The sequence below is a fragment of the Budorcas taxicolor genome, chromosome 6 (genome assembly GCF_023091745.1).
Source record: "Budorcas taxicolor isolate Tak-1 chromosome 6, Takin1.1, whole genome shotgun sequence".
Classification (NCBI taxonomy): domain Eukaryota; kingdom Metazoa; phylum Chordata; class Mammalia; order Artiodactyla; family Bovidae; genus Budorcas; species Budorcas taxicolor.
In genome coordinates this window covers 37,898,959-37,909,985 of record NC_068915.1, presented here as the reverse complement: position 1 = coordinate 37,909,985, position 11,027 = coordinate 37,898,959, and the positions used below count along the sequence as shown (strand labels likewise).

Sequence of the window (11,027 nt, the reverse complement as noted above, 5' to 3'; positions counted from 1 at the left end):
AATTTTAGTATACCAATTCTACAGCTATTGGAATTATAAACAATTGAGTCTATTATTGTACTCTGTGTGTACATGGATGCTAAGTTGCTTATTCCATGGCCAACTCTTTGTGACCCTATGGACTGTCACCCACCAGGCTCTTCTGTCCATGGGATTCTCCAGGCAAGAGTACTGGACTGGGTTGCATGCCCTCCTCTGGGGATCTTCCTCACCCAGGGATTGAAACCTTGTCTCTTATGTCAGCAGACAGGTTCTGTACCACTAGGAAGCCCATTCTGCCATGTACTGTCATTTAAATATTTTTAAATGTCTTATGCAGGAGACCTGGGTTCCATCCCTGGGTTGGAAGGATACCCTGGAAGAGGGCAAGGCAACCCACTTCAGTGTTCTAGCCTGGAGAATCCCCATAGACAGAGAGTCCAGCAGGCTACAGTCCATGGGGTCACAAAGGGTCGAACACGACTGAGCAACTAAGCACAGCACAGCACACACGCGTTTTGTACATTTAAGGTAAACTTCTAGACGTTATCTAGTCTAATATTCATGTTCATCTGTTTCCCTATTATTCAACTACCAGAAAGTTCTCAGTGTCTGTTTCTGTACGTAAAATTAATATTTTCAAATCAATTACTTTCATAACTTTACTTTTGCAATATATACACATTAATATCTTAGCAGATTAATAGAATTTCAGTGCATAAAATACATTCATTCAGTTGGTCCTTCAGCAAATATTTTTTGAGCATCTACAGAGTGCCAAGAATTACTCTAATCACTGAGGTTTTAGCAGTCAAGAATTTCTGCCTTCACGCAGCTTACATTCCAGTGTGGTTTTTCACTTCAAATTATATCCCAAATGTTTACTTGTACTAGAAAGTGAATATTCAGATATTAACAGTAAGTCTGAATTATTTGTAATAGATGATTCTATGTCCATCATGTTGTGTGTTCCACTTTTCATAGTGTAGAGTTCTTATGAAAAATTGCTACCCAGCCAGAAGTTGTATTTCCAGTCCCCTTTATATCTTATTCAGTTCTTGCCTATAATTAGTTTTTGCCAATAGAATGACAGCAGAGTTGGCATGTCAATTCTAGGATCCAAAAGTATTTTAGTAGTTGCTATACCTTCTCTGTTCTTTTCGCATTTTACTGGCTAGATGCAGATGACTATGTGGTCCTGGGTTCTGGAGGATCTTGGAACACAAACAGAGCCAACCTCTGATTCACTTTAGATAGGAAGAGGGTCCAAAGACAAGTAACTCTGACTTTCATGTGAGCCAAAAATAAACTTTACTGGGTTAAGCTACCAAGATGTGGGGTTTGTTTATTTTAGCAATTAACATTACCATAACTAATACACTTGCCTTATTAATAATATAGATGTTATTAATCTGAATATGTTGATGTTCATCTGGAAAAAGAACCATTATCGTTGATCTAGTACAATTTCAGAGTTGCCAAAAATCATATTGAAAGAAGTTGTCAGCTATTCAGTCTCCCAAAGGGCAAGGCAAATGCCTAAGAGCAAATTTGGCTGAATATTGAGACCAACACAAACTTAAACCTATCCCTAACAGTTCATGAATAAAAAAAGGAAGAATATGAAGACAAAAAAGAATGACTGTATAAGAAAAGTAGGAATAAGTTTGAGCACACTTTAGTCTATGAACCATATTTATGTAGTTATCATATTAAGTGAATACTATTCAAATTCTGATAAAATAAGACTAAGGAATGTAGAAGGGATATGATGTAGGAATTCCTCATTCAATACGATAGTAAGTGTAAAAGGTATCAGGAATTCAAATAAACACATGCTTTTTATGCTCATATAGGAATAGAATTTGTTGCTTCTCCAGGAGTGGAATTAGTCACTAGAAACAGAGGTGGAAGGAAGGCTTTTCATCTTTCACTCTTGAATATCGTACCATATGGATACATTACCTATTTAAAAATACATTTTTAATAAATGCAAAATTTTATGATTAGCTTATGATAATTGATCAGGGAATAAATAACTTTACTAAATTTCAACAAAATTTCAGTAAAATCCTTTATGAATATCAGCATGTGGGATTGAAAAATTGATAGCCATAATTAATAAATACCTTTAATGATATCCTTCCTTTGAACCTGTGAAGTTTCATATGTTTTCAGTTATAGCAGCTATTAAAATCAATGTTGAAACTGAACTTAGAATTACATCAGAATTACAATAGCCTAAAATGATAATGGAGAAGGAAATGGCAACCCACTCCAGTATTCTTGCCTGGGAAATCCCATGGATAGAGGATCCTAGTAGGCTACAGTCCCTGGGGTCAAAAAAGATTCTAACACTATTTAGCAACTAGACAAAATAATAAAATCAAAATTTTGTAAAATGTTGAAGCATATTCAATTCAATTACTTCATCTAAAATACTGTAATATTATATCATGATATATTAAAAAATATACCAAAATTTTTGTCTAATAATTTATCATATTTTCTTTAATTTATCCATTAGCAGTCTCTTTTGTGTGTATTTTAATAGCATATATAAAATATTAGTACAGAACAATACTGAATCGTAGGTTAAGAAATACATTATTAGGAATGCATGCTCAAAAAGTTTCTGCTGATAGGCTGCTGAATCAAACTTTAGAGACATTTGCTGTGTACTGACTGCCATGAGAGCTCTGAGAGAGCACCTCTGACTGGAGTCACCTGGTCGGAACTCCCTCAGAGCTCAGCCTGAGCTGAGACTCGAAGGCTGATAGGATGTGAATAGGAGAAAGGATGCGGAGGACATTGTAAAGCAAGATGACTTAGATGGAACTATTAAGACTTGTTTAAGACATTAAAGCAATTCTCAAAGTGGGGCCTGGTACCATCCATACCAGCATCACTGAAATGATTGTTTAAGATGCCTTACTCAAACCTGAATGAAAATTTCTAACATAGGGAGTCAGAATTATTCATTTTTATGAAGATCAAGATGACTTTTATGTTCACCAAAATTTGGAAAGTTCTAAATCCCATGTGCATATTCTAGGTGATACTTGGATTTGTATTGCAGAGACACCAAAGATGACCTTACAGAATAAACAAAAAACAAGACAAACAAAAACAGTGGTCAATTCCAGAAAGGGAAATTGAAAAATGATTTGGTTTGGTTGAAAAATTCAACCATAGGTCATCCCTATTACCAAAAATCAATTCAGTCAAAAAAATTTTTTTGTTTGTTTCCATTAAGTGGAGAAAAGGCTTCCTTGGTGGCTCAGATGGTAAAGAATCTGCCTGCAATGCAGGAGACCCTGGGTCGGGAAAATCCCCTGGAGAAGAAAATGGCTATCCACTCCACTATTCTTGCCTGGAGAACTCCATGGACAGAGAAGCCTGGCAGGCTACAGTCCATAGGGTCGCAAAGCATCAGACACAACCGAGAGACTAACAGACACAAGTAGAGAGAACTCTGCTGCTAGTAATAGAGTTCGAAAGCATCAGTTCCATTTCTTTTTCAAGTATTGGAGAATTCTGTCGTTCAGTTACCTTTGAACTCCAGAAAAAGACTAGAAAGGCAAGAGTACTGAGCTGTCAGATTCACTTTCTGCCTGTTTAAGGTGAAGTCAAATGTACTTTGCAAAATGTCTGTTAAATATTTCAGGTGCTGGAAAGACTACTTGTGTGATTAACTACTCTTAGCCCATGTACTCAGCTCTTCTTCTATCCCTGTGTTTCACATCTCTCTTACCACTAAGGTATGAAGATGGGAAAAAATGACTACCAGTGCTAGAATTCCTAGACTTCTATTGCCTGTAAGCTAGTTCCAAAACAATTTGTGGTGCTCACGAGTGATCATATTAATAATGTCTGTGTATTAGTCACACAATCATGTCCAACTCTTTGCAACCCCATGGACTACAGCCCACCAGGCTCCTTTGTCCATGGAATTCTCCAGGCAAGAATACTGGATTGGGTAGCCATTCCCTTATCCAGGGGATTTTCCCAACCTGGGATCAAACCTGGGTCTCCTGCACTGCAGGCAAATTCTTTACCATCTGAGCCACCAACATAATCTGGCTAAAATTCTGCCACATAACATTTTATTCCAAATGTATTCCATAGTATTGTTTGATATTGTAAGCTCAGTGCAAATGTTGCCATTTTGCGATAAGGGGTGGTTGTTTTTATTTTCCTCTCCTGTGGAGATTAGATGGAAAACATATTATAAAGTTAATTTTAATGAAACCCTGCTGCTGCTGCTGCTGCTAAGTGGCTTCAGTCGTGTCCAACTCTGTGCGACCCCATAGACGGCAGCCCACCAGGCTCCCCCGTCCCTGGGATTCTCCAGGCAAGAATACTGGAGTGGGTTGCCATTTCCTTCTCCAATGCATGAAAGTGAAAAGTGAAAGTGAAGTCGCTCAGTCAAGTCAGACTCTTCACGACCCCATGGACTACAGCCTACCAGGCTCCTCTGTCCATGGGATTTTCCAGGCAAGAGTACTGGAGTGGGTTGCCATTGCCTTCTCCGAATGAAACCCTACTACTAGTTAATATGTGTCAGGATACAAGCATAGTGCTAATTTAAGCTATGTTCATTTCTTGCATTCCCCTCTCAAAAGGGGGAGGGAATATTTTAAAGAAAAACAAACTTTAGCTTTTAAAAATAAAATATGACATAAGGGCTACAACAGAAATGTGCAGCTCTGAGAGCATATTTGAGGGACATGGAAACTAGTCTGAAAGATCAGTAGGAATAAGACAGGGTAATGAGACTAGCCTTGTAGGTAAAGAAGTTAAGTGAAATATTCAAGAATGTGATTTTTTTTGTTGTTTTTGTTGTTTAGTAGTTCAGTCATGTCTGACTCTTTTGGGACCCCACAGACCATAGCCTGCTAGGCTTCTCTGTCCATGGGATTTCCCAGGCAAGAATACTGAAGTGGGTTTCCATTTCCTTCTCCCAGGGGATCTTCCTGACCCAGGGATTGAACCCGAGTATCCTTCATTGGCAGGCAGATTCTTTACCACTGAGGCACCAGGAAAGCCTGATTATATTTTTAGATGAGTAGTAATAATAGTGATGATAGAGTTACCCATGCTGCTTAACTGATTAAGAAGAAAATTCCAAAGCAAAGGATAAAACATTACCTTAGTAAATTTCTACTGAGGAATCACCTATGGTGGCACTTAGATGAACAGTGTGGTAAAGGTGAATTATTCAATACCTGTTGAGACAACTACTTAGCCATCTGGAAAAATATAAGCTTGGTTTCCAACTTCACCCTATGTATCAACATAATCCCAGTTAGATTTAAAAATGTAAACATTTTTTAAAAGTGAAACCATAAAAGTGCTAGGAAAACCTACTCTTGGATGGGGAAGGCCTTTCTAAGCATGATGCAAAAGCCAGAAAATGTAAGAGAAAATATCAGCAGATTTACTACATAAAAATTCAAAATACTTGAGAAGCATAAGAAAGCTAAAATAAACTACTAACTGGGGGAAATGTTTGCAATAGAAGCCCCTACAAAGAAAGGTGTTGTAGTAAGTGTTAAAAATGACTAAAGAAAACAATTTAGCACTTTATAAAGTGGAATAAAATGATGTAAAAGGCAGGGAGCTTTTAAAGGATGAAGAATAAAGAACACAGAAGAGAAAAGTAGAAAATATCCAATTGGCTGGGGTCACCCTGTCAAAGTTGTTTGGCATAAGAAGGAGCAAGGAACTAAGTATAGTGCCCAGAGTTACATATACTGTGTGTCTAGTCATGCAGAGCACTACAGAGACACAGAAATCATCTAAGTTTTGGTTTGCTTATGTGGTACCCTGCACAGTAGCAATTCGATCGTGGTCTAGAAAGTTACTTCAGCATGCGGAAGAAAGCCAGGCAAAAGCAAGTGCACAAAAAGTTTAATTCAAAAAATAATAATGTTAAATTCCAACAACCAATCAATTTGTAGAAATGTTTTTCACCAACCCTAATTTTAATTTGATTTTACTAGTAAAATACAAGTAATCAAACAAATGGTGAGGGGAGACACTCTTCACCTTTTAAATCAGAAGATATTTCAAGATCACTAGCAACAGTGTTGGTAAGGGTGTGGGAAACACATATTTTTGTGCACTATTAATGAGTGTAATTTGGAATAACTATTCTGAAGAACAGTATAAGAAAATATATCAAGATTTAAAATTTGCTTACTCTTTAAAGTCGAGTTTTCCCAGGAATTACTCCTATGGAATTACTTGCACATCTGTGCGAAGATCCATGTATAATGTCATGTAGAAAGTTTTCCTGATGCAATGGTAACCTCCAAATTACCATTTTGGCACTCTATTCAGACACTAAATTACCATTCAGGTACTCTATCCTAGATGTCATGGACAGGAAGTCCTTACAACTCAAATTAAGACGCTCAAATCCCATAATTTATTGAACCACTTTTAAACAGAAGTCAATTAGTGAAGATTAAGACATTTAGAATACAGTGCCAGGGAGGTAGGAGGACCACACCACCTGAATCCTGGGTTATGCAGTCTTGTCCTGTCTGCTGCAGCAACCTTGACTTCTGAACATGCAGTTATGAGAACCACAGTTGAAGTTGAAAGAGGGGCTCAGCAGGATGGGGGGTTCCTAGAGTCAATAAGTGCTTGCTCTGTTAGAAATGTGCAGAGGCAAGTATGAAAAGCCTTGCTAAGAGCTATGTTCTTTATCTGTGTTTCTAGGGTGGAATATTCTCTGGGGTCCAACTCTTTGCGACCCCATGGACTAGGGCCCACCAGGCTCCTCTGTCCATGAGATTTTCCAGGCCACAATACTGGAGTGGATTGCCATTTCCTTCTCCAGGGGATCTTCCCAACCCAGGGATCGAACCCGGGTTTCCTGTATTGTAGACAGAGTCTTTACTGTCTGAGCCACCAGGGAAGCCCAGATCCATTTAGTAGCTGTATAAAATTGGATACTTAGCCTCCCTTAGCTTCAATTTTCTAGACTGTAGAATGCAGATAATAAGTGCCTTAGTAGGGGTGAGAACATGTGCAAAGAGCATAGTGCAATGCCAAGATCACATTACTGGACTAATAAATGCCTTGTATTAAACAAAGTACTTAATCCTCTTCTGCCGTCTATGTCATTCCTGATAGTGTGAAAAGACCTACTAGTCATGGTGCTAGAAAACCTCCACAAACTGCAAAGGACTCTTTCCAAGACAGACGAGCTCATGGTACCTTAACTGCAATCCAACAAAGCCTGATAAGGGAATCTGCTTTCCCCTCTGTCTTCCACTATAAAGTTGAAAGTATAATATACCCCAGACTTAATAAGATAATTATTAAATAATTAAAACTTGGAATTAGAAAAGAGGGAGAAGGCAATGGCACCCCACTCCAGTATTCTTGCCTGGAAAATCCCATGGACAAAGGAGCCTGGAAGGCTGCAGTTCATAGGGTCGCTGAGGGTCAGACACAACTGAGCAACTTCACTTTCACTTTTTTTCATGCATTGGAGAAGGAAATGGCAACCCACTCCAGTGTTCTTGCCTGGAGAATCCCAGGGACGGGGGAGCCTTGGTGGACTGCCGTCTATGGAGTCACACAGAGTTGGACACGACTGAAGTGACTTAGCAGCAGCATTACTAAACTGTAGTCTGTATAAGATCATCGAGAGCAGTGTTTCTCAATCCTCTTCACACCCAGTATCATCTTTTCTGCAACATTCATGTTATTATCTTGAAATTCATAGACAATTTTTCAAATTAGTAAACACATTTTAAATATTATCAGTATAATAAAAGGAAAGCAATATAATTAAATATATATTTCAATATAGAAATGCTCTGGCTTGATGAACTTTATGACATAATGTAGTACTCAGATGCTTGCACATATTGGCTAATTCATTATGAATGTGGCAGTTACATTACAAGTGTGTGTGCATGCTCATTTGCGCAGTTGTGTCTGACTCTTTGTGATGCCACGGACTGTAGCCCACCAGGCTTCTCTGTCTATAGAATTCTCCAGGCAAGAATACTGAAGTGGGTTGCCATTTCCTAGTCCAGGGGATCTTCCTGACCCAGGGATTGAACCTGTGTCTCTTGCATGTCCTGCACTGGCAGGTGGATTCTTTACCACTTAGCCACCTGGGAAACCCTACCAGTGTGTTGTATCAACAACCAACAATCATGAGCCACAAAGCCATTGATGATGTAATTTTCCACAGAGGTAAATAACTTTTGATAAAGTTCTGATCAAAATGGGTATTTTTCCTCTAGTTTACAAAGTGGTTGAATTCCTGTAAATTTTAGTATGTATTAAAACCCTACAGAAAATACTCTAAATATGGAATTAGGTAGGAAGCTCACTTAAAATGTGGATTCTGAAGCCTCATCTTCAGAGATACTGATTCTGTAATCTAAGAGTCTACATCAGCCTCCTGGTAGAGATTCTGATTCAGGCATTCTGTTTTCTAACTGAATTGGGGAAGGGGTGGTTGTCCTGCACAGGGAACCTAGATGGTAAGCTAGGAACCAAAACCCAGGTTGGCCATGCCTACTGTAAGGTAATAGGGCAAGAGTAAGGAACTTAGAATAGAAATATTCTAAGTGTCTGAAACAGACACAACTTAAGTTCTGTCTATACAAAGTGGTTGCATTCCTGTAAGTTTCAGTATGTATTAAACCCCTGCAGAAAATACTCTAAATATGGAATTAGGTAGGAAGGTCACTTAAAATGTGGGCTCTGGACCCTCATCTCCAGAGATTTTGACTCTGGAATCTAAGATAGGAGTAAGAGTCTACATTAGCTTCCTGGTAGAGATTCTGATTTTCAGGCATTCTGTTTTCTAATTGAATTGGGGCGAGGGTGATCTAAATAGCCTTTTTGATCAGAACTTTATCAAAAGTTGTTTACCTCTGTGGAAAATTACATCGTCAGTGGCTTTGTGGCTCATGATATTCGGTTGCTGATACAACACACTTGTATGGTAAGTGAAAGACAGGATTCTGGTTTCGGGAGGTGGGTGGCCACGTGTGTGAATGAATCATTTCACTTTCCCTGAGAACTGTTTATTTAGACTTTCAGCTCCATCTGTTACCCAATAACTACTCCATTCCTCTTTGCTTCCTTTCCCACACCTGCTATCATCCTGTCTACCCCTGTCTTTGACTTTTCCTCTACCCCTCTACACTACACAGTCCCTCGCTACATACCCAGATTTCTCGTCCCAGATATCGGTCACCAGCTTCTCCGCAGCCCCTTGGCTTCTTCCCTTTAGTAAATCTCCGGCAATTCTCCCGCAACATCCTCGCTCCTCCTTAAAATGGGAGAAGGGAGGCTCCCACCCTCAGCCTTGACAGGGGCCCAAATCGTTTGCCCACGTCCCTGCAATTTGCTTTCCCCACCCCGCCCCTCTCTCGACATCCTGCCCCCGACCACACCCCCCACGCCCTACCCCCACAACCCCCAACCTCCGCCCTCAGCGCAGTGATCGGAGGCTCCGGAGTAGCTGGCCGAGGGTACTCGTCAAGGTGCCCCGTCCCTCGCCACCCGTTCGCCCACAGCACTTCGCCAGGGTCCCCCTCCCCAGATCAAACGCCCCCAGGTGCCCGAGGCTGAAGCCGGCTCTTCTTGTTTGGCCTGGCATGCCTACCACGGGCGGGGGCCGTTACCGCTGAGTCCGGAGCTCCGCTGCACCCGCGTGTCCCAGAGCGCGGCGCCGGGCCAGCGAAAACCTCTTAGAGGCCAGCAACTCCTCATCTCGGAAGCTTATTGCAGGCGAGACCCGCACCGGCCCGGGAGCTGCTCGCGAATCACGAACCGCACGTGCGGGTCCTCGGCGCCTCTCCGCAGGGTGCGGGTGCCCGGAGAGCCAGCTAGCTAGCGAGAGCGCGGGGGCAGACCGGGTGGACACTCGGGTAGCGGGGAGGAGGACACCCAGGGGGAGGAAGAGCCAGGTGGCGGTGCAGGCGGCGGGACTGCAGTGCCACCTCTCCGGAGAAAGCCCACAAGCTCACACGCCCGCGCGCACAAGCACGTGCACATCGCGGGCTGCGAGAACCCGAGCCAGCAAGAGCCTTTTGAGTGCCGGACGCGTTTCAGCGATGGCTTCTGCCCTGAACAGCAAAATTCACGCTCCCGGGAATTGCCCGGGCTCCAAAGCCGATGCCCGCGGTGGCCCCGGCTTGAGAATAGACTGTGATCCTGAGATGCACGTGAAAATGTGCAAGAAGATCGCCCAGCTCACCAAGGTAAGATGGGGCGCTGCGGGCTGGCGAGATATGTGCCCAGGGCGCCGGGGGCCGGGAAGGGAGTGCGGACGCATCCAAGGGAGGCCCAGGCAAAATCCCAGCTGAAACTTTGTCTCGGAGGCCATGTGGAAGGGAAGCGGCCTTAAATCTTGGTGACCTTCTGGAGGCACTGTCCTAGAGCAGTTGAGAGAAAGGATCCTTGCCAAAAAAACTCCTACAGCTTGCACGCCGAGCAGGTGGTCAGTGCTCCCAGGGTGGGAATGTGAATCGAGTTGAATCAGTGCTGGGGTGTGTATGTGTGTTTCTCTGCAGGCTCTGCTCAAATGATCGTGCCTGAAATGTTGTGATTTCATTCATCACAGTACTTTACCGGCGGGGAGGAGGTCATGTGGGCTATTTAAATATTTGATTCATTTATTCCTTCATTCAGCAAATATTCGAGTCATTTGTTGAGTGCCAGCAGCTTGCGTGGCACCGTGCTAAACCTGGAAGGCTGCCCAGGGGACTTACTATCAAACTGGCTGCAGACGTGTGCAGAGCGTAAATGGGGAAATGAACGATTCACCATTTAATTACGGGATTACAAAAGACCTTGGGAGGTCAGCCAGCCCATTCTCCTACCTCATCCCAGGGCCCTCATTGAACCTCTAGGGACCGTGCTGCCTTCCTTATGAAGACCAGCAAAAGATGTCACCCTGTCCTTTGTTAGCCCCCTGCAGCTTTGCAGTTAGGAGTTGCTTGTGACAGGCACCCCTCCTGTGCCTGGCATGTAGATGGAAAACATCCCTCTCTGTCTTTTAT

At 42.1% G+C, this 11,027-nt stretch overlaps 1 protein-coding gene across 2 annotated transcripts in view; it reads left to right on the top strand.

Annotated features, from left to right (window-relative positions):
- Positions 1-9,529: 9,529 nt before the first annotated feature.
- The window catches only part of FAM184B (family with sequence similarity 184 member B), a 121,260-nt gene continuing 119,762 nt past the window's right edge, over positions 9,530-11,027 (top strand). For both annotated transcript variants that reach the window (XM_052642391.1, XM_052642390.1), the window contains exon 1: positions 9,530-10,226. In XM_052642391.1, the coding sequence (XP_052498351.1) occupies positions 10,080-10,226 (147 nt within the window). In that variant the 5' untranslated portion in view covers positions 9,530-10,079. The remainder of the gene's footprint in view (positions 10,227-11,027) is intronic.